The sequence below is a fragment of the Saccostrea cucullata genome, unplaced genomic scaffold (genome assembly GCF_032062105.1).
Source record: "Saccostrea cucullata isolate Sc308-1 unplaced genomic scaffold, CSIRO_AGI_Scuc_v1 ctg1353, whole genome shotgun sequence".
NCBI classification, from domain to species: Eukaryota; Metazoa; Mollusca; class Bivalvia; order Ostreida; family Ostreidae; genus Saccostrea; species Saccostrea cuccullata.
In genome coordinates, this window is record NW_026926626.1 from 30,598 (window position 1) to 55,778 (window position 25,181).

The window sequence follows — 25,181 nt, forward strand, 5'->3', positions numbered from 1 at the left end:
CTGAAAAATTCAGATAAGATAACATGCATGAATATTTTGGATCCTCATTTAAAAACTGTAACTCCATGAGGATGTCAGATAGCTCGTTAAGTTTCTCGTTGTTCTTATTTCCTAGTTTCGGGAATTTGGAGAGTTTGGCCCTAATGGAAGCCTCTACAAGTACTGGAGCCCCATAACGTTCATCCAGGCGATCCCAGAGCCGTTGTAATCTCTTAGACAAATCAAAGATATTTGATGTCTTGACGCTTAATGCATGTTTTCTTGATTCTGGTCCTAGATATTTGATCAGAAGATCCATTTGTTCGGACGCCATAATTTGTAGCTCGTTCACAACAGAAAGAAAACTTGATTTCTATTACTTCGATTTCACATTCATACTTCCTTAAGAATGATTAAAGTTGGACTTTTTAATCTTGTAATTATTGATTCATACTCGTGTTTGCGATTATTTCTTTTAAATTACGATGGTCTCAGTTTTACGACAATTAGCGAAAATAAATAACCTAAACTTTTAACCCATAAGTTACCCTTTTTAATAAGCATTTTTGCTAATATCAAGCTTACAGTTCATGCTTTAACTCTCTACTACTGTTTACTGAACAGTGACGCAACATACCGTACACTAGTCGTATTGTTTACGGCATAGAAATGACATAGCCTTTTCCCCGCAAGCATTTTATAGCACGGTATGGTACAAGTTTCTCTAAAGTTTAGCTTTAAAATTAATGACGTAATATTTTAAATGTATCATAACTTTCCTTAATTTATGAGATCTTAGAAAGTATAAAACAGAAGAGAATTGGCATCAAATTGAAGATTAAGTGTACTTAAAAAAAAGACTTGAAAAATGCACAATTGAAGGAAAACGGTTATTGCGTGATTTTGCGTTAGAAATAGGAAATGGTATATGCGTTACGGTGTAAAATGCTTGACTGTGGGGAAAGGGATTTCCTTTCACAAGAAAACCTGCAAATAAGCAGATTAAAAATTAAAAATATCCTGCATAGAAATGTATGGAAATTGAGAAAAAAACATTCAATTAAAATGATTTAAACAGGCTTTCGTGCTGCATTATTAACATTAAACTTACAGGTTTTTCTAAGGATACGAAGAGTTGAAATATATTTCTGTACATCATTTGAAGTAGTTTGTTTAAAGTATATTCATTCTTGTTCAGAAAGTTTTAATGGCAACAGGATACTAGTACAAGTGTACTTCCATTTAAAGAGGATTAGTTTTCTTGATCTATATCAAAGTTTGTTCGCATAAATACCGTAACGCGTAAATAAATGATAATTTTAACTATTAGTTTAAGGATATAGTGTTTCATATACAAGTTTATTTTAAAAAATAGCCTTGCCTTAAACGTTGGCATTTCATTAAAACGGTGCTACGGATATTCAATCTGCTTTTCATTAAACTTAATGAACTATCATTTAGGATAATTGCTTTCTGTGAATATAAATACTGACCATGTGTAGTTTCTTTATCTAATTGTGACCTATCGTAAATTAAAAAAATAATAATTCTATATCTGATAAACTTCATCTAATGAAATACTGAATATCAATAGATTCTTTTATTTTTAGAGTGTGCTTCGTACTACTATGGACAGGACTGTAGTGCCAAATGTAGTAGGAATTGTTCATCTTCTCTCTGTCATTATGAAACTGGTGTTTGCTTAAATTGTCCTCGCAAGAAATTTGGTCAACAATGCCAATACACCTGTGAAAATTGTGATTTTTATGGATGTAATATAAGCACAGGATTATGCATTTATAATTGTGAAAGGGGGTTTTGGGGAAGATTTTGCAATAAATCCTGTGGAAAATGCCACTTTACGACCTGTGACAAATACACTGGAAAATGTTATCATTCGTATTGTCAGACTGGATATTACGGAGAGAAATGTGATATTCCATGTAGTTCACAGTGCCAAAATAGACCATGTAATTACGATAGTGGTGATTGTGATAGATATGGCTGCAAACCTGGGTACTTTGGTAAAAAATGTGATAAGGAATGCAGTGGTCACTGTTTCCGGAGAATGTGTGATCGCAATAATGGTAGGTGTACTGATGGATGTAATGCGGGTTTCTTTGGACCTAGTTGTACAGCTCCATGTTCTGGTAACTGTTATAACAAATCGTGTTTTCAAGAGAATGGGACTTGTGTAGAAGGCTGTAAGCCCGGATTCTTTGAAGATCTGTGTCAAACACCATGTTTACGGTCCGGATTCTGTCTCCATGATACGTGTTACCGTTCAAATGGATCATGTAATCAAGGATGTATTCAAGGATGGCAAGACCCAGACTGCAATGGTTAGTTGTTTTTTTTTTTTTTAATTAAAATAAAAAGAAATACACTGTACGTAAGATTGTTTATTTGTATTCGTAGTCCGCTGCTACTTTAAGATCCAAATTGAGCAAAACTTCTATGTGGACAATCATTGTTTCTAAAGATCTAAATGTTCATTTAATATCTTACCATTTTTAAGTCATCACAGTATAATAAAATATGTACACAGTTATCCCCCTCGAATGAATAGTAAAAAAAGGTCACGCCTAAGCGCAGTTTGTACATATATCTCAGTTATAGACACACTATGTGTTTTATTTTCATCAGTATATATTTACATTTCCAATGTCTTTGTTCGAGATAAAATTACAAATTGTAATCGACTTTATTTCCCCCATCAATGCATTGGCGCGGTTCCAAAAAAAAAAAAAAACACGTGCAGAGAGGATCAAACAGCTAGATAAAAGCAGGAATTGGAGCACGTGGATTGGCGGAATTAAAGTATGTAAATATAAGGAATAACTGTCAGATTTTTCAATTTCATGACGATGATCAATCGAATGGCTTGCGTGATAATTTATGCATAAATGCCGAAGGCGTTTATGCAAATTATCACACAACCCAATCGATTGATCACATCATGAAATCGAAAAATAAGACAGTTATTCCTTTAAAAATGGCAATTAATTTATCAGACCAAATTTGGATAACATATGGCGTCAAATAAAAAAAAAAGATATGACAGAAGTCCAAGAACTTTTTGAACAACCGTCAAACATAAGAAAATGGAATAAATTTATAAAAGAAAAAAATGTTTGTAAGACAATGGCTCGGTTATCTGGTAAATGTGTTAAATCCAATTACACTATACATAATAATTGATGTCCAGTTTCCAACAACTATGAGTAAGATAATATCCAAGTGTTAATGCATTCATTAATTTTTTTTCTTTCATCTAAATACAATGCAAATACATGTACAAACGCATACATCTGCATCTAACCGCCAATATCTATGAAATATAATAAATTTTAAGTTTCATTTTATTTGCACTTAAATAATATAAGTAAATTATTAATAAACAAGTTGCATTTTTCATATTAAAACGATTTTCTATCTTTAATATATTTCATTAATGGTTGTGGTCTAAGCAATTTAAGAAGTACAGATACTTTCCTTTTTCGATATTTAGAGTGCAGTGCAACCTATTATGGAAATGCGTGTACAGAGAGGTGCCAAAACTGTATAGATGGTGCATGTTTCCGCCAAAACGGATCTTGTATTAATGGCTGCATCGATGACTGTAAGACAGGTGAGTGTCATGTATCAAATACATGTAGTTAAATCAAAAGATTAAGCAAAATTACGTTGTAGAGTGAAAGACAAAAAAAAAAAAAATTATAATGATATTTTTTGTTAAAGGCATTGATTGTTCAACATTTTTATTCAAATAATTTTCATATAATTGGGGAACAACAATTAATATTTTCATAACTAAAACTGATATACTGTGTACAGGGTTATTTTGGCCCCCTGTTATTTTCGCTCTTTACTTTTGCATACTTTGCCCCAATTTGTATTCGTCCAGTCCTAGTTCTGTTTAAGAATTTAAACTGCGTTCTTTAAATTCGTCCCGTTTTAAATTTGCCCACTTGTGACATGGGCGAAAGGGGCGATAAATTCCCAGATGAGTATACAATAGGTACGGCTAAAGAACATTTGTTTAAGGACCTTAGAATTATTAATCTCAAATCAAGACTATTATAAAGGGCTATAATTTTTAATAAGTGTCATGTTCTTAGAAACCCTGGTACCTTCAAAGGAAAATTGTATATTAATTATTTCCCAATTAAATGGGAATTATTGATGATTTTGCTACGTAACGTAGTACACAAAATTTTACATTAATAATCAATTATGTATATGTGTATGAAAGGGCTACTCATTAATGTCTTCTGTTTGTAAATTTTATAATAACACAGTACAGTTCACAATTAAGAGAACACAGTTTTTGTGTCATCTGCTTAATCTTGGGTCGAATATTCCACTGTAAATTCCTAAATATACGCTTGGAAGTCAATACTGCGTAATTTCGCGAGAAGCACCACTTGCGATATAAAATTACTCGCTTTTATTTTCATGGCGCTAAAAACAATGTTAAATCTCTTGATGAACCGTCCATTCATGAATTAATTTTCTCGCGATTTACCCTTAAAGAGGCATTTTTAATTATATATATGTATAATAAATACTCGCGAAAAATAAGGAATCTACAGGATTCATTTAAGGAATGACTCTAATTCTTGGTCAAATTATTTGGCCAAGAATTAGAGTCATTCCTTGTAATTTAATTTTAGAATAATTAAACAGATGTGGGTGTAAAATTGTGCTGCTTTTTATGAGTTCAAATTTGCCGCTCAATAATACATCCCTAGTAACGGAAGTGATATGAAACAAGGGGAGATAATAACTGAAACAGATCTAGCAGCCATGATGTTTGTTTACACGAGGTAAGATCGAGATACTGTTTGAAGTTAAAGGTACATTTATTAAATCTGGAATTTTCCATGAATCCAAAGAACTGGAAATGAGGGGATTGCATGGATAAAGATGATTCAGCTGGTTGTCAAGGGGGGGGGGGGTGTTACCATACCAAACCAGGTTACTGAGAAATATTTTGCGTTCCTTTTTGGAAATCAACCAATGAGAGACTGGAATACAAAAAAAAAATTAAATTACATGTATTATCATTTAAACGAACCCTACAATCGTGCTTGATGCGCAGCACAGTTAAGGCTACAGTAAAGAGACTGAAACTAATCTTTACGGAAAATGTTTACTATGATGCCTAATAAAAATATTAAGTCTTCAAAATACCACAAAATGAATTGTTTTGCAATTCTAAACTGCAGGATAGTTCTAGACGAGATTAAAACGTCCTATCACATGCAGTTTTGTCTTTTTTAAATCCAACGAAATGTCAAAGAATGATTAATTGCAGTTCAATTGTCAATGTGACGTCATTTTTTAAAAGTTGACACACTTTGCACACAGTGAAAGGTTGATCAAGTCACATTTTGTACAATTAAAAATGGTCTGTTGTTGTGAATTTTTTTTCTCTGTTATATAAAAGGCCGTTAAATTGAATACGATGTGAATTTTACTATTTCTGTAAATTCTGACAAGTAAAACTGTTGTGTAGAATCATTGAGAAAGTAATAGAAAGGCCCTAATGAATTAATTTATTGCAATGGCATACGCTCAATGTATCTTGCCAAGTTTTTAGACGTAAAATCGAGATACTGAAGCATTTGAAAAGTTCTGCGAACCTCATATTCATCCTGCCTTCTAAAAAATGTGATCTTAGCAATTAAATAGTATAATCTATATAGGGTTTATAGCTACACTTTTCTCAAAGTACATATAGTGTTGAAAAGTAGACGAAGAATTTTTACTTAATGTCCTTGCAATATTGGAATTCATAGATGACCTCGAAAACTGCAAGTATATTTGCCAAAATCATGTGACTCCGACATCACGTGACAAGTCTACATACCGGTAAAAATTAATGTCCTGAACATGTAAATTTGAACCATGTTACATTTTCCTTATATCAACGAAGTCCTAGGCCTAAAATGAATCGTCTATCGTTGTAAAGTATGGATTTTTTTTATATAAAGTAAATCGCTATTATTTCCATTTGTCACCTTAACTGTACATAGCTGGAAAAAATCAAAGAAAATACGTTAGTTGGAGAATTTGATGTACTTACATACTGTAAAACGAGGATATTTGCCGCACTACTAATTTTAGCTCCTTTGGCCAAGAGCCCCTGGGCGCAAAAATTTATTGTGCGCTAAAGGATTTCTGAATATCATTTTGTGTGTGTGTTTAAAGCTTTTACATAAGTACATGTAAACCGAACGTGCGATTACGTAATGTCGAAGGGTCATTGGAATTTTTTATACACACTAGTAGTGCACATGTTCGGAAGGCAGAAAGTTCTTCCAAATTATAATTTATTAAACTATTGTTACCCCAGTAGTTGTTACATGATTATTATCATTAGCACCTTCAAAGTTTGGCTTCTCGGCGTGTCAACCATCTATCGCCTCGAGGTACATGTAAACAATGCAATCAAGCATACATGTAGCGATTGAGTTTGCAGATTGAATACCAGAATGATTAGGATTACCGTTTTATCGAAGTAATTTTCTGTCGATGCATGCATTGTTTTAATACGATTTTAAATGAGTAAATACTACATTTCTTTTAATAGAAAATAGAAATCAAATTAATATTTAACATTGTGCAACGTACATGTGATAGCAACACGTACTGCGCTAAAGTTAACGGCTGTTTACTTATATATGGGAGTACTATTGTGGATATATGTGCTTGACTAACCAAAAAGTCAATTAAGGGTGTGGATAAAAACAAAATATCACATTTGTATATTTTTTTGACAAGTGAAAGCGCTAAAATTGATTTTGCTCTAATGCATTCCCACTTGTGTTTGAGAATAAATATGTATGCGCCAAATTTTCCCGTTTTACACTATCAATATATTTGAACTAGATTATAAGATATAACAAATGGTGGATTTTTTTTTAAACGAATTCAATATATGAAAATTCCTTCTAATGTTTTTTTTTTACATTTTGTCCGGCGTCCGTCTGTCTAGCTGTACATCTGTCTGTAAACTTTTCACATTTTAATCTTCTTCTCAAGAAATACTAGGCCAATTTCAAACAGACTTTCAAAAAAGTATTCTTAGGTAAAGGGGATTCAGATTTGTTCAAATGAAGGGCCACGCCCTCTTCAAAGGTGAGATAATTATGAATTAGTGAAAAATATATGGCATTTAAAAAAATCTTCTTCTCAAGAACCACTGTGCTAGGAATGATGAAACTCATGTGGAATCATCCTCAGGTAGTGTAGATTCAAATTTATTCAAATCAAGAACCCCCAGGAGTTAGGCGGGGCCACAATAGCCGACCAAAATTTTACATAGGACATTTCTTTTAAAAATTTCTTCTCAAGAATAAGAAAGCCATGATTGATTTTACTTATATGGAGATATGAGATATGGAGGTAGTGTAGATTCAATTTTGTTCAAATCATGCCCCCGGGGGTAGGGCGGGTCCACAATGACCGACCAAAGTTTTACATAAAATATATTTAGGAAAATTCTTTAAAAATCTTCTTCTCAAGAATAACAAAGCTATGGTTGATCATATTTATATGGAAGCATCCTCAGATAGTGTAGATTGAAGTTTATTCAAATCATGACCCCCGGGGGTTGGGCGTGGCCACAATGGACGACAAAAGTTTTACATAGAAATATAAAGTTAATTCTTTAAAAAGCTTCTCAAGAAAGCAATGATTGGTCATACATGTATTTATATGGTGGCATTCTCAGGTATTATAGATTCAAGTTTGTGCAAATCATACCCTCTTCCCTTTAAGGAATGGTTGGGGCTATTTTTGGCTTTAAACTTTTCAATAATAAACAATTTTCTGCTTTCATGCTATCCACAGTGTTCAGGTGAGCGATGTGGCCCATGGGCCTCTTGTTTTAATTCTCTTTCATTGGTAACAATTTGATGATTTTTTTTTTAGATAACGCAGTCAACACAGACTTCTCAGAAAGACAGAGAAACTTTGGTGGAACAGATTTTACCATAATTGGAGCTGGAGTTGCAGGAACTGTCTTCATTTTAATTCTGATAGTCGTTGTGGTGATTGTTTTAAGGTACATACTTTTTCGAATCCATTTTTTTTTACATTTGCAGAGGCCGTGTTTTGGCCATATTTATTTTATCTATGTAATTACCACAGAGAAGACATTCGTTTTTTATTGAACAGACTGGAGTTTTATTGTGGAAAACTACAATAGAGAAAATATTTGACTCAATGGATTTACAAAACAAATCTAAAAATATTGTGGCACTCATGACTTTATTTTTTTTTTTAATTTATTTATTTATTTATTTAATTAGTTTTTAACGTTCATCATAACCCCTCTTTAAGAACGTAATTATAACAAAATTAAGCACAAAGTGATTTTACATATTGTTAAATAAAACATTAAAATAAACTTAAAAGTAAGATTTTTTCAATATGTCTTAATTCAATACCTCTTAATTTTCTCAATTTTTTGAAATTAGAATAAAGAACTGTTAAGAAAAAATATTGAAACAAATAATCAATATTTGTTTTAATGCGATGCACAAAGTATGAGGCAAATATAACCCTAAGCAGCCCTTTAAATATTTTTTTTATTATTATAGGGCACGATGTAGAACACAAGATGGCTCGACTCAAAAGATTTTATATCAGAAGAAATCACATGATAAAAAAGGTATCCACTAATAACTATACATTGTGTATTTGCTACATAATCTCAGTACAATAGGTAAATTTTAAATTATGTTGTTAAGAATTATTTCTTGATTAATCAATGCAAATATTTAATATTTTCATGGAAAGAGAATTCATCGTTCTTATTTACATCCTGAGTAAACTGTCATTATGTGTCCCCTTCCTATCTAATTTTGAAATAAAAATAATACCGTATAAACATTTAAGCAATCATTATTCTTTTTTATGATATATTGTTGTAACTACAACGGTGTATGCAAACAAATTGAGTATGAAAAAAAACATTTAACTATGTGCTTTTTTTCAAACCTATCTTGGTTTTTCAATTATCAATAATCAAAAATATACTTATTAGGCAGGATTCTAATGACTATAGGTTACTCTTTGTCCATGTACCTCTCTCTTGCACATATTGATAGCAAATACCATGAGTTTCGATCGTGTGCAGATCTACAGATCCACACATCTCGTCATCAATTCCCTGTGTTTTATATCACTGTTGAAACCTATTTACATGTACATGTACCCTTTCTCTTAATTACTGCTTTTCTACCGGCTTGCTTACAGTTGTTCAGCACCCCTACTCACTGAAACTCTCAGAGTAGTCTACTTTGAAGGGAGAATATGTTACTCCTTTTCATCCTTTATCCGGGTCTACTTTGCGTTTATGTTATCCATTACAGAATATACATGCGTGAACTGATCCTTTACATAATCTCATATCATACATAGTATGAAAGATAAAAGAACAATAAATACAAAGACAGTACCTGGAAGTTGTTACTTTCATGTATTTTGCATCCTTGTTGAGAAGTAAATACATGTGTATCTGTTAAATAGGCTTAATATGTTTGTATTAATTAGACACACTAAGGAAAACTCTTTTTTCCCTTTCATATATCCAGGAATTTTTTAATACACTACTAATATTTCAACTAGAAGTTTCTTTTTTAGAAATCCTCAACGGCACTGATTTGCCAAGAGTAACAATTCGAAGAGAGGATGAAACTGAGGAACCATACGAGGAAAATCCAGACGAGGCTGTGTATTATAACGACCTTACTACTACAAGAGACATCAAAGTGTCAGACCTCTCGAGCATAATTAAACACAAAGAAGCTAATGAAAACGAGGGCTTTGTGAAGCAATTTAAGGTTATTAATACCTTTATAAAGCAGAAATAAAAACAGGAAATACGTCATTGAAAATAAATTATGCTACATAAGAATGTATTTTATTGCCTGTATTCGATTAATTGATTTCTGATAAATATATTAATTACAAATTACTTTAAAATGTAAATGAATTTTTATTTAGAATCTTCCTTACGGTGAAAGATTTGATTGTGAAACGGCTAAACTAGAAGAAAACTTTCCAAAGAATAGATTTAAAACAACTTTTCCTTGTACGTAATTTAGAATATTGGAGCATAATAAGGACATAAAATCAAGAAACACTTCTTCAGAACACGGATTGCTTGACCACGACTCTCTGAGAAAAAATGTGTGGACAATGTATATAACAAATACTGGCATAAGGCTAATTTCTAAAGGATAACTTTGTATAACCCATTTAAATTTATAAAAGACATATATTATTATTATAAAGTTTCATTACTATAAATATTTTCCATTAATTCATTTGGTTTCAAATGCTTATTTTAAACATTTGCATTGTTTATATTCACATGAAACATTTTCTTTCCGCAACTTCTCTTAATTTTTATTCGGAGAAATTATAAGGGGTATTTCTTCAGAATATGTCTTTCCTCAATTAATGTTTACATGACTGTATCTCTTCTTTTATGAAAAGAATATTTAAAGTATCTTTACAAAAATGCTCTGTATAATTTTTCAAATCTCTATATTATTAGTAATGTTTTCCCACTCCTTAAAGGATTAATTAAGATTTAAATTAATTGTACTTTATACATGTTAAATAAAATATTGTAATTTTTTTTATTTTAATTCTTTTTCAGATGATCATTCAAGAGTTATTTTACAAAGAAGTGACGGGTTTACTTCGGATTACATAAATGCAAACCACGTTGCGGTATTTTTTTTTTTCAGGATAACAACTTTATTTTTTTTCGATCACAATCTATTAAGAAAACTATACAAAAAAAAAGCTGCTGAATATGGTAAAACATATCTTTTTCTTAACTTGCTTAATAAAAACACAATCTGTTTTTAGAACATGGAAGGACACAGTGAATTTATTGCATGTCAAGGTAATAAAAAATGGAAAACAAATTAAATTGAATTATAAGAGTAATCATATAATAAAACAAAACCTATCAATGATTTGCCTTAAAAACAAAACAAATTCTTGAAAAACACGAAAGGAAATTTTAAAATTTCTTTGTAAGTATGCCAAAACTTGTTTTAAACCTGCAAGAATTAAGATATTCGTTAATCTTGTAATGTATCAATTTTCCTATTCTAATTAAATTTTCTAAGAGAAAAAAAAAAATCACTAACCGGCCGACTCCTTTATTTATCTTTACTTGGGAAGGATTTTTTTCATTTTTCAATGGTCTAATGAAAGTTGTTTCTTTGTTAAAGATATCTTTATTTCCGTATGCTTCAGGACCCCTGGCCGTAACTTTGGTTGACCACTGGAGAATGGTGTGGCAGGAACACATTGACTACATTGTAATGTTGACAAACCTGAAAGAGGGACCAAAAGTACACATGAAAATGCCTTTTAAAAGTCAATTTCTACTTATATGTTGCATGGATTTTCGTCACATGACAAGCCATCTTGCTTGATGCAAATAAAACGTATTTCAGATCTATTAGTTATCTATTTGGCAATTTTTTTCTTCCATGATATAATGATGCTTAAAACAAATCTTGAACTTTTTTTCCATTATTTTGATTATCATTGGTTTGGCTTTTACCATTTGCTTTAATACGTGGATATTCTTGAATAAATGAACATATATAAAACACTAACTAGTTACAATGCAGCAGGCATGATAAATTGAAAAGAACATTATTTTACCAGTCCATATTTAACTATTATAGGTGAAGTGCCATCAGTATTGGCCAAATGATGGCAAGAGACTTGATGCTGGTCCATTTGTGATAACTTCAGTGGAAGAGAAAGTTTATGCATGCTTTATCGAACGAAAAATGGTTGTTAGAAAAAAGGGGGTAAATTACCATTTGTTATGAATGATATAAATGATAATTCAGACTACTTAAGCAATAAATGTTGCAGAGGTCTATAAAAGTCTATAGCAGTTATTTATTCAGTATGATTTTCTGTATTGATAACATTGGTCATTAACTAGTATCGGGGTCGTTGTTTGGTGTTTTGAATGTTAATTTTATTTTTTTACGTAAATTTTCTTTTTTTAGGTTTCAGAGTCGAGAACACTCGTTCAGTTTCACTACATTCAATGGCCAGATCACGGTACTCCAAATCCTTTGGACCTTGCTGTCTTCCACAGACAATTCCGGCACACAGTACCACCATCGCAACATCCTATACTCGTGCATTGCAGGTTAATTGTCATCATGATCTATGTCTTTCACTGATACATTATTCAGAAATGTTTCACTTTTATTAGGACGACCGCCAGTTGACAGTTAGGGCCTTAAATTTTAGACATAAAGTCTGCACTTGAGACATGAAAGGATCCTATTTTTGGCATGACAATATCGATTTATACAGTCTCATCTCAGTATTGGATTCCACAATTTAAATTCGAACATCTAAACATAAAACAAACGCTTTAACTGCTGGATAATGCTGGCGACAATTTTGCATAAGATCACATTTTCAATATTACATATCACAAATAAAAAGATGAATGTACATGCATTTTCTATGATGATCACGTTTTACGTTTTTTTATACTTTGTAAGTGCTTCTTCTATACATCTTTTACATTTATGGTTTACAAAGCTTTATATTAACCCTCTAACTTAGAGATTTTGCGTTTTCATAGCAAAATTGACAAAAAACTTTCGAGGACAAATTTCGACATTTTCTAGTCACTTTTACAGAAAAGCAACCTATATATTTTCTGAAAGTAAAATTCTAATCTTTTTAATTACGGGGAGAAAAATGACGTCACGGTTGCCATGGCAACGAGTAAGACCCATATATTGATATTGTCCATGCATTATAGTGCAGGAATTGGTCGAACTGGCACATTTATAGCCCTAGACGTGCTGTGTAGGTACGGAGAGAAGAAAGGAAAAATCAACGTCGTGGAGTACGTTAAAGCTATGCGAAAAGACCGAATGACAATGATACAAAATGCAGTAAGCTTTTTCATTGTAAGATTCAAGTAATATGCATGCTTAAACAAGGTGTACAACAACACGAAAACATATTCGGAAGAGTTCAAAATGCTACTTGAGAAAGAAAATATATAATTGTATTACATTTTATGGCCTCTACAATTTATTCATAACAGGATAGAAATAGGTGTAGAATATAATCATTCTTAGATTTGAACACTGTAGAATTAAGCACAAATTTTAGTGGGCATAAAATTTTGTTGTTTTGTCATCAATGATAATTTCGTGTACGTTTAATTGTGTGGTTTTTAAACAAACCCTATTCAATATATAGTCAGATAAAATTATGTGTGGGATTTAATTTCGTTGCATTTTGTTAACAATGAAATTTGATCCCCCACGAATATTTTTGCTTTTACAATAGTGCATAATTTAAAACGTTATGAAAATGAAAACGAACTCAAGGTAATATTTCCGTACATTTTGTAGGACCAGTATGCGTTCCTTTATCGTGCGCTGTATGAGTTTTTCCGACGAAAATGGAGCTTAAATAAAAAAGAGGATTTTTTGAAGTTGTTTGGAGATACGGAAAGACCAAAAACCAGAAAACTACTGACAGATGAATTCAATGCAAGTCTACTAATGTGAACATGTATTTAGATACACATATGATTGGAAAGAATGAATAACAATACGTTAAAATAATAATAATAATAATAATAATAATAATAACAACAATATAACAATATAATAATAATGATAATTATAATAACTAGATACGATCTCGTTGCGAGTGACGAGGGGTCTTCCGTCCGATTCTGAAGTAAAAAACGAAAAACCTAGCAGAAAAAGTGATAAAAAAAAATCGGACATTCGGGGGAGCGAACCCGGGTCGCCCGCGTGACAATCCGACACACTTACCATTCGGCCATTGAAAACACCGTTTCAAATTTTTAAATACGAAAATCTCGAGATTGCCTTTTTCGATTCTAAAACAAATTACATATTTCGCATTCGCAAAAGAGTCACTGTTAAGATATCTAATATCAAAGAAAAATATTGGAAAACAAAAAAAAGTTGCAAAATTGAGGTTTTTTTAATTTCTCTTCCGGTATCGACCGGAAGCACTGACGAAAATTTGAAAGTATAGATGCAAAACTACAACATGTCATCTATTAGTCCTGAGAATGACAACATTCTAGCTTTTGTCGTTTTTGAGTTTTTGTGTCGACAAAATGGTCACTAAAAATCGATTAAAGGTCGATAACTTCCGACCGGAAATGATTTTTCAAAAATTTAAAAAAAAAATGGATCAGGTTTAGATCATGATACATCATCTCTGAAAATTTCAAAGAAATCCGTCCATGCATCTCTGAGAAATCGTCTGCACAAAATTTGGACGAAAAAAAAAATAATATTGAAAAAGAAACAATACAATAATAGAAGGGTCTTCCGTTGGAGACGAAAGACCCTAATAATGCTTTATTTAGAGATGGTTACCCGATTAGTACAATGTACAATTCTTCCCCGGGGGCCTTCTAATTTCAAACAACATATTACATAAAATGATACAATCAAAGATAAAACATGTAGAGTTCGTTAATGCATGAATAATAAAATGTAATGTGCAGCTAAATGAGATATAGATTCAAAATAAAGAAGTCAATATTAATTGTTCAGGAGACATTGTCTTAAACAATAGTAATAATCAAACATCTTCTACAAAGGACATACTCAAACATTTACTTATAGACACTGGCTAATTATAATGTAATATATCTGTATGTTCCGCAATATTATCATATATTTACATTTGCAAATGTTTTCCTTTATATAACACTACTGAAGGCAAGCGTTTTTATAACTGTATAAATACAGGTATGGGGTCAAAAGGTCATAGATGTGCGTTTGGATAAACATTCGACGTAATTTCTCTGTGACGTCATAAGGGGTCGACGCGCGTTTAGTGGATGACATACATGCCGTTGGGTTTGAAAAATTAACGCATTTCACACGTTAAAAGTATCAATCAGGCAAATATAAAGTTTGAATAAGTCACAAATGTAAATATAAGTAATAAGGTATCATTTTTTGAGTTTTATTGAGATGAAAAACGGGTTGGCACATGATCAAATCTTCCATAAAGCCCTTCGGGCTTTATGGGATTTGATCACGTGACCAACCCGTTTTACATCTCAATAAAACTCAAAAAATGATACCTTATTACTTAATTAAGACGAAAATAAACCTGAAGCCTTATCATTTAGAAATATTCGTTCAATTAATATAAATATATAATTTAAAGATATATACTGTAAATGTATTATATTTAACATGTACAATATTAGGCGGAAATTGATTTTTGAACAAGTTAGCGTAGATTTCATTTGGCACATTTCTAAATAATGTTATTTATAAATAAATGTGAAAGACATTTCGCGTTGTACTTGCATTATCGGATATTTCTTTCCACCAAAGGCGCTTAAAAGAATACACAGCCAAATATAATACGTTTGCAGTATATTGCTTGAGTCGGGTAATTGTCACAGATGGTTGGAAACCTACTCTTTTAGCATGATTAGAAAACACATGCAACAAACGTTTTCATTATTTCGAATGATTTAAGAAAATGTACCTTTTTTAGACATGAAAAATAATTATCTTTTTTGCTGACTCGTGCTGTTCCTCTTTTCTTGCCTAACTTGTCTACATATGATAATGATGCATGTACATGTAACAGGATTTCTTCTTAGCACTAAATTAAATGATATATAATATATCACAAAATGTTTTATTAGGAACTTACAAATCTGAGACCAAAATACAGCTACAATGAATTTAAAACTGGAAAGAAGTATGCAAAACTCAATGCTGTTAGAGATATTTTACCAGGTAACAAAAAAAAAAAACATATATATTTTCAAATATTATAATTATGTATAATTTCGAAATCATATTAATTTTACAAATTTTACAGTTGAAAAATATTTGGTGTACTTGACATCAAACATACCTGGAAGAGAACAATATTACAACGCAGTCACAGTATCGGTTTGTATATTAAATGCATAAAGTCCAAGTAATACCTTTTTTTAATGTTTGTATGAAGTTTTTTTTATCTACTTGATGCTTTTATTTTTATGTGTAGTCATTTAGCAGAGCAGAAGAGTTCATTTCCGCTCAATTTCCAGTTCCTGGGGCGATTGTTGATCTCATTCGTCTGCTAGTTGACCAGGAGTCACATTTCCTTATCTCTCTGAATCCGCTTTCTGATGATAATGAGGTAACCGTGGTGCTTGCTTTCTTTTTATTGTATACTTAGTAATAGATACGTGAAATTTTCCCAATATATGCCTGATGTACATGTAGCAATCGCCATTACAGTATATGAGGTTGGTATAGAACCGGCCGCTGGCTTGATATGGAGTTTCAAGACTAATGCATTGTTTAAATATGCATGTATATGTTGATAACACATCACATGATACATTTATATCTTTCAAAATGACTCTGAAAATTGTAATTATTTTGAAATAACGTTACTGTAAGGACAACGAGAGACCAGTCGGATAGGGATGTTTCTGGAGTTGGGTAACCATGTCTCGATTATCTTAATATAATATGAATTTTGAACTGGACCTTGGGGTTTCTCCTCCTTTCAAAAATTCTTTTTTAGTGTTGATACTACAAAAAGAATGATATATATATATATATATATATATATATATATATATATATATATATATATATATATATATATATATATATATATATATATATATATATACTTCTTATAAGATGTTTTTGACCATGCTGTGATTGTTAAACTTGACCTTCAGCTTGATTTTTCAAAAAAAAGTTTCAAAAATTGTTAAATTTGATGATTATCTTTAATGAAGGGCGTTCATATTTGATAAAATATGACAAGAATAATATCCAATTTACTTAGACACGGATCCAAATTATCTTACTTAGCTTGTATAACTAAGTTTGTAATAAACATACCCTTTCCATATTACATTATATATCAACCTAATATTAGTCCTCGAGCCTTTGGTCCGTTGGCTGATACTGATGTCTCAGGCTGACAAGAATGTTATATGGAAAAGATTTTATACATTGAAGTAGTCTATATATATATTTATACGCCAAGAAATGCGTTATTATAAAAGATTGCTTAAACTAAAATTTAAATATACTGAACAGGGCGGAAAGAATCTCTATCGAAACATTATTGGACTATCATAGAGAGGAAGATTTACTAGTATCCATATCTTATAGGAGAAGACATTGGATGTGCCCTGATGATCTAATTTTTGTATTTGTTGTAGTTAAAAGGCTTGGTTGAAGAAGAAATTATAAAGCTGGATTCCTATGAAATCACTAAGGAAAAACAAACAACATTATCGAATGGAATAAGAAAAACCAGTCTTCAAATTAAACAGTTGAAGGTTTGTCATCTTTGGGGAACACAGTTTAAAAAGTTGAATTTTCGCCGTGCATTGCTAAATATTTAAATAAGGATATATGTCTAAAAGATTGGAATATGATTTGAGTGAGAAGCCCTATCGACAACTGCTTTAATTTGATAAGTTAAATGCTTTATTTTAGAGTTTTTAGCTCTACTGGTCAGAGACCAGAAGAGCTTATGCGATAGTAAGGTGTCTGTCGTCCGTCCGTCTGTCTGTCCGTCTGTCTGTAAACAATTTTTCAAAACGCTACTCCTCCTACAGTTTTGATCTGATTTCAGTAGAACTTGGCACACTAGTAGATTACACTAAGATACATAAAATATTGCATCGGGTTTTGATTTCGATGAACGTTGTTGCCATGGTTACTAAAAATAGAATTTTCTGTGAAACTCTTTTAAAACGCTACTCCTTCTACAGTTTTGATCTGATTTCAATATAACTTGGCACACAAGTAGACTACACTAAGATACATGAAATAGTGCATCGGTTTTTGATTTCGATCAACGGTATTGCCATGGTTACTAAAAATAGAATTTTTTGTGAAACTACTTTAAAACGCTACTCCTACAGTTTTCATCTGATTTCAGTATTACTTGGCACACAAGTAGACTACACTTAGATACATAAAATAGTGCATCGGTTTTTTGATTTCGATGAATGGTGTTGCCATGGTTACTGAAAATAGAATTTTCTGTGAAGTTCCTTTAAAACGTTACTCCTTCTACAGTTTTGGTCTAGTGGCAATGGTTTCTTTTCTCATCCTTTGTTATAAGTACAAACCAGTAGAGTTTCAGTCTGGACAGAGACTTCTGGTTTCGTTTAAAATTTTCATGTGAAGTTACATGTGAACATGTATTTTCAAGTTACAATGTTTGTACATGGATTAAGATTCCTTTCCTTGCAATAAGGTTTACAGTGGAATTCACAAAGTGCATATTTTTGAATGTTTGAATTGGGATATGAGCCATAGGATTCCTCAAGAAGCATCAACACTTGGAGATTTAATCAAACAATTCAACCTTGATCGCAAAGCTGAAAAAGAAGGACATATAACCGTCATCTCAAAGTACGTTTTCTGCCTTATCGTTTGAATATTTTTTTATTAGCTCACCTGAGCGAAAGGCTCAAGTGAGCTTTTGAACGCTTTTCTGATCAAAATTTGTCCGTTGTCTGTCGTCGTCGTTGTCGTCTTTGGCGTCGTTGTCGTCGTCGTTGTCGTAAACTTTTCACATTTTCATCTTCTTCTTAAGAACCACTGGGCCAATTTTAACCAAACTTGCTACAAAGTATTCTTAGGTGAAAGGCATTCAAGTTTGTTCAAATGAAGGGCAAGCCCTTTTCCAAGGGGAGATAATTATGAATTAGAGAAAAATTAATGGCATTTTTAAAAAATCTTCTTCCCAAGAACAACTGGTCCCAGAAAGATGAAACTCATGTGGAATCATCCTCAGGTAGTGTAGATTCAAGTTTGTTCAAATCATGACCCCCGGAGGTAGGGTGGGGCCAAAATGGCCGATCAAAGTTTTACATAGGAATATATAGGAAAAATCTTTAAAAATCTTCTTCTCAAGAACCACTGGGCCAGGAAAGATGAAACTCATGTGGAATCATCTTCAGGTAGTGTAGATTCAAATTTGTTCAAATCATGACCCCCGGGGGAAAGGTGGGGCCAAAATGGCCGATCAAAGTTTTACATAGGAATATATAGGAAAAATCTTTAAAAATCTTCTTCTCAAGTACCACTGGGCCAGGAAAGATGAAACTCATGTGGGATCATCCTCAGGTAGTGTAAATTCAAGTTTGTTCAAATCATGACCCCCGGAGGTAGGGTGGGTCCAAAATGGCCGATCAAAGTTTTACATAGGAATATATAGGGAAAATCTTTTAAAATCTTCTTCTCTAGAACCTTTGGGTCAGGAAAGATGAAACTCATGTGGAATCATCCTCAGGTAGTGTAGATTCAAATTTGTTCAAATCATGACCCCCGGGGGAAAGGTGGGGCCAAAATGGCCGATCAAAGTTTTACATAGGAAGATATAGTGAAAATCTTTAAAAAACTTCATCTCAAGAACCTTTGGGTCAGGAAAGATGAAACTCATGTGGAATCATCCTCAGGTAGTGTAGATTCAAGTTTATTCAAATCATGACCCCCGGGGGTAGGGTGGGGCCAAAATGGCGGATCAAAGTCTACGTAGGAACATATTGGGAAACCTTTTAAAATCTTCTTTTCAAGTACTTCAAAGCCAGGCTTCGTTATCTTTATAGAGAATCATCCTCAGGTAGTGTAGATTCAAGTTTGTTCAAATCATGACCCCCTGGGGGGATGTAGCATTCAAGCCCCCCCCCCCCCAGTTTACTTTCAGTTATGATCTGATCTGTGTTTTTCCCTAGCCAATTGCTCAGGTGAGCGATGTGGCCCCTGGGCCTCTTGTATGTGTTGTATCTAGTGCACCTATGTACAATATATATATAGATACTCAAATGTGTGATTTGGTCCAAGGTTTTCTGATATATGATATGTTTTACAGAAGTCGTATTAGCTTCCAGGGCTAACACAGATACTGCAGGGTGGATATAGATCTGCAGGACCGACACAAATTTATTTTTCACTTCCATTCTCTTAATTGTAAATTAGGATTCTTTTAAGGATAAGCTGATCAGTAATTATTTATTTCTTTATGCTTTATTTGTTCTTGTTGATCTGTTCATCTTTTTATTGCTACATGTAAGAATTTAACGAGGAAATTGAAAGCAAAATAAGACATACACCTTTTTAGCTCACCTGAGCCGAAGGCTCAAGTGAGCTTTTCTGATCAAAATTTTTCCGTTGTCTGTCGTCGTTGTCGTTGTTGTTGTCGTCGTTGTCGTAAACTTTTCACATTTTCATCTTCTTTTCAAGACCCACTGGGCCAATTTCAACCAAACTTGGCACAAAGTTTCCTTGGGTGAAGGGAAATCAAGTTTGTTCAAATGAAGGGCCACGTCCTTTTCCAAGGGGAGATAATCATGAATTTGTTAAAGATTAATGGCATTTTTCAAAAATCTTCTTCTCCAGAACCGCTGGGCAAGGAAAGATGAAACTTATGTGGAAGCATCCTCGGGTAGTGTAGATTCAAGTTGGTTCAAATCATGACCCCCGGGGCAAGGGTGGGGCCAAAATGGCCGACCCAAGTTTTACATAGGAATATATAAGAAAAATCTTTAAAAATCTTCTCCAGAACCACTGGGCCAAGAAAGATGAAACTCATGTGGAATCCTCCTTAGGTAGTGTAGATTCAAGTTTGTTCAAATCATGATCCCCGGGGTAAGGGTGGGGCCAAAATGGCCGACTCAAGTTTTACATAGGAATATATAGGAAAAATCTTTAAAAATCTTCTTCTCCAGAACCACTGGGCCAGGAAAGATGAAACTCATGTGAAATCATCCTCAGGTAGTGTAGATTCAAGTTTGTTCAAATCATGACCCCCAGGGCAAGGGTGGGGCCAAAATGGCCGACCCAAGTTTTACATAGGAATATATAAGAAAAATCTTTAAAAATCTTCTTCTCGAGAACCACTGGGCCAGAAAAGATGAAACTCATGTGGAATCATCCTCAGGTAGTGTAGATTCAAGTTTGTTCAAATCATGACTCCCGGGGCTAGGGTGGGGCCAAAATGGCCGACCCAGGTTTTACATAGGGATATATAGGGAAACCTTTTAAAATCTTCTATTCAAGTACTTCAAAGCTATGATAAGTGATATTTATATGGAATCATCCTCAGGTAGTGTAGATTCTAATTTGTTCAAATGATGAACGCCTGGATGGGGGGGGGGGATAAATTCAAGCCCGATGTGCTCAGGTGAGCGCTGTGGCCCCTGGGCCTCTTGTTAAAGCTGTCCTCTGGCTAATGTTGATGTGTCAGCATGACACAGAATGATAAATCAAGCCGAGTATGCATTATTCTAATCTTGCTTCCGATAAAAAAGAATCGGGTTCTTTGGAATGGTGTTTTGGTTCACCATGTCACGTGACCTCTTGATCACATATTAATTCAATATACCTCCTTCAAATCGTATTCAAAATTTGGCTTTTCATTAAAAGTCGAAAGGAACTTACTAAATTACTAACGTTATTTAAAGCTATATATGCCGTATTAGTGTTTTATTTTAAAAGTAATAAATATATGTGGTGTCTCATCAAGTTATATAAGTTATATACTTTCTGCAAATAAGACAATTCCACTCCATCACTTTTAAAAGTTACGAAATATTATTTGGTAAAAATTGTTTTCTCTCCGTGTCGGATAAAAAACCGCCTCTTATTGAAATATTCATGACCACGTTGTCTCGCATGTTTACAGCAAACAATGGTCCAAACTCGTGAATGAACCGAAAAGCATGATGGTCTACTACGTTTTTACTACAAACACGTGAGTTAGGGATTGTCAATATTGTGAGCACCTCAGAGTTGGTTGCTTTTTGTACCGAGGAATAATCACCTGCAATTGTCTTTTCAATGGACATTTTCGGTTGGATGAACTTCTACAGCTGTCAGCGACTATGGATAAAGAAGTGTGGAAAACATGTTGTGCCAAAATGAAATAACCAATACAAACAAATAATATAATTTGATCAATCAAAATGGTTATTAGATACATTCGATTCTGCATTTCTTAATGGTTCAAAACAACAAAAAGTATTCCACAGAATATCATGTATAAATCTGCACAATATACCGAATGCCAAAACCAGAATACTACTAAATAATATATTTATATTCTTTACATATGAACCACAGTATTTCTGACCCCTTGAAAATAATATAAAAAATCTTGCAAGTAGGTTATCAGCATTGGCTCGGGCTAATTCGAAAGTGAAATTTGGAGTTTGGCAGTAAATTGTAGTGAATGAATAAAATTTAGTAGTGAAAGATATTGGAACCTAATTTACTTGTCAGATTTCTTCGAGCTAGTTGATTTTTATTCTAACTGTTCTACCCCCCCCCCCACCCACTTTAAAAAAAAAACCGATGCTACCTACCTGAATTAATTTTTCTTAATGGTGTTCATCAAAATGCTTGGTTGTGCCCTCAAACTGGAATAGTTTTTAGAGGCCTGGAATTCCTTGACCAATTTTATTTTATTAGCCCAACTATATTTCTAAGAAGGCAAGATGTATGGTATGTAAGTTTCATCTACATATGTTATGTAGTTCATATTAAAAGCCAAAAAGGATAATGACGATATCCCATTCAGGGTGTAAACATAGCAGTTTAAATTACTTTCCATACATTGTATTTGACATGAAATATTTTTTGCGCATGATGCGCTCCATACTGAAGATCCGTAAATGTTCACCCAACCGAAAATGTCCACTAGCAGTACAGCACGGGGAAACTCTAAACAAACGGACCTGTACAATGGAGTGGGGAAAACTTTAATTTTCATCATTGTTAATCATTTGTATGCAAATATGAGCATGGGATAAGTGGATAATAATGTTCATAATCCAACAGGTCTTTCTGAGAGCGATTTAAAAAACTAGCCTTTTTGAAAAACACATGTAGTATTTTATGTAGTAACCCATAAATGCATTAAATGAAACTCATTGAGCTGATTGGTCTATTCATGTCCCTCACTAAACAGACGTCACAAAAAATATTTTCCTCGACCTGATGATTCTCGCGATGCTTTTCCCGCGCACATGCGCAGATCCAGGATAAACGTCAGTCCTTTATAAATATGCATGAGAATATCGTGTTCTTTTCCTGACCAGTACTTTGTTAATACCGAATAAAATTTCGTCGAATTTGCAAGAATGCTTCATTTTTGGTAGCTTATCATACTCCAGAAATTTTTGTTCGGTTTCAGCTGTGCAAAAATACTGTTTAACACGGCATACATATCTTTAAGAATCAAACATCTATCTCGGAACGTTTGTTTAACTCAGAGAAAATGAACTGAATTTAAAAGAATCTTCAATTGCAACATGCTAATTATTGATGTAGATAGTTTGACAGGTTACACGGAATATATAGTGTCCATAAAAAGATGAATATTGGGCTTAGCTTTCACCTCGCCAAATATGCATTTTCTCTTGGGAACCCTAGACGCATTTTTAATTATTACTATAAGGTTCTGCATTTCTTGTGATTCTATTATAGAAAGTTCAAAATTTTTAATCCTAAAACCTGCAGAATCAAGATTAAAAAAAAAAAAGAAGCTGAATATTTCAGTTAATAAAAAAATACAAACAGAAAATCAATAGATAGAATGGAAGGGAAATATTAACAAACCAAATAAGATCCTTACTTGGCTGAGAAAAATATTAATCTATGTTCTTACATGTAGAAGCAATAATTCTGACTTCCATGTATGTACAATAGTTAATATGAACAATGTAATGGTGGAGAAATAATCTCGTTTCTGTGCCCTTACATTAATTTTTGCTTTTTAAAAAGATGAACTAGCTATTACCTAGCTTTTTCTATATATATAATTGCATATACTATTCAATTCAATAATATATCTGACATTTTATGACTTTTATTTTCCAAAGAGATGGTGCAATCTGTTGTGGGGTATTCATAGCTGTATATAATGCAATAGAACAGCTACAACAGGATAACCTGTTGGACCTTTTCACTATTATTCAACAACTGCAGTGTCGCAGACCGCAAATGATATCCAGCAAGGTAGATTTTGTTCAGAATATCTTATGACATGAATTGGAATATGCATTGTTCTAACGTTTTAATAAGAGATGCTTTGCATTTGAACATTTGTAAAATATATCTTTCCAGTTTTTGAAATTAAATTTAGATTTCTTTTTCTTTTCCAGGAAGAATATGAATTTTGTGTCAAAACGATGTGTGACCTTGTGACCTTTGACAACGTTTATGCCAACACTTGAACGACATTTATAGGCTTTTAAAAATACAAAATTTAAGTACATGATTTTAATAGAACTATTGATATATATGTGCATCCATTTTGCTCGTCGTTACATGTACATGTAGCTTAAATGTGTTTATGATATAATGCTTAAGGAAGCTTTTCTGATCATCCATCCGTTGTCTGGTATTCATCTTGACCGTCTTACATGTACATGTAGGTCGTCCGAGTAGGACAATATGTTGTAAATATAAACTTATTTTTACTTCTTTTTTTTTTTAATTTTGTGTTCGTTATCTCCATTTGTGCCCTTCATTGATTACTTCAGGTTCTGAACGTGCATGACTGAAATCTCAACGAATGTTATTCCAGTTTCATTTACGTGAAGCAGTAATTAGAAAGTCTGCTCTGGGGTCGAGAAGTAAAGAGATGATCATTACGGTAAGGGTTCGAATCCAATTGTAGGAGGAGGAATCCGATATTTCGGATGATACCGTCTTACAAATGTACGTGTACATGTACGAATTAACTATTTCCTATTCACTGTACATTCTTTAAATAAAAAGTTATTCATCCAAGACGATGATTTTATAGCTGTTCTATTTGACTTATTGTCGTCTAATATATAATCAGGAATCATCATTTCTTAATTGTTAGAACACATAATTAGAACGTAAATATATTTAAGATCAGTGTATTGTCATTCATTTGAAAAAAAAGTCTTGTTGTATATTCGCCAGCTTATTTTTCGTTTTTCACAACATGTTACATGTATATATGATATTTTGGAGCTTTTTTCAAAAAATTCCCATAGGGTTCAATAATAAAAGTTTTCAACATTTGAAGTGGCCCCATCAGAAAACAAACAGGGTGATAAGCGCTCAATTTTTTAATCTCAA

The 25,181-nt window shown here is 32.7% G+C and overlaps 1 protein-coding gene across 1 annotated transcript; it reads left to right on the forward strand.

Moving 5' to 3' along the window:
* The first annotated feature begins 1,613 nt into the window (after nt 1-1,613).
* LOC134272256 (receptor-type tyrosine-protein phosphatase epsilon-like) lies at nt 1,614-25,181 on the forward strand. The gene is made up of 20 exons (XM_062754505.1): nt 1,614-2,321; nt 3,491-3,610; nt 7,921-8,053; nt 8,592-8,662; nt 9,637-9,836; nt 10,000-10,087; nt 10,661-10,734; nt 10,876-10,912; nt 11,272-11,369; nt 11,712-11,840; nt 12,048-12,193; nt 12,824-12,959; nt 13,428-13,568; nt 15,737-15,830; nt 15,916-15,989; nt 16,087-16,221; nt 17,270-17,389; nt 18,319-18,476; nt 23,948-24,083; nt 24,230-25,181. The coding sequence occupies exons 1-20, from the start codon at nt 2,048-2,050 to the stop codon at nt 24,299-24,301; spliced, it is 2,436 nt and encodes an 811-aa protein (XP_062610489.1). The 5' UTR covers nt 1,614-2,047; the 3' UTR covers nt 24,302-25,181.

Coding starts and splice junctions, on each gene's coding strand:
- LOC134272256 (XM_062754505.1), top strand. CDS start 2,048: ATGTGTGATCGCAATAATGGTAGGTGTACTGATGGATGTAATGCGGGT. Junction 8,054..8,591: donor GTTGTGGTGATTGTTTTAAG/GTACATACTTTT, acceptor TTATTATTATAG/GGCACGATGTAGAACACAAG. Junction 13,569..15,736: donor TACTGACAGATGAATTCAAT/GCAAGTCTACTA, acceptor ATGTTTTATTAG/GAACTTACAAATCTGAGACC.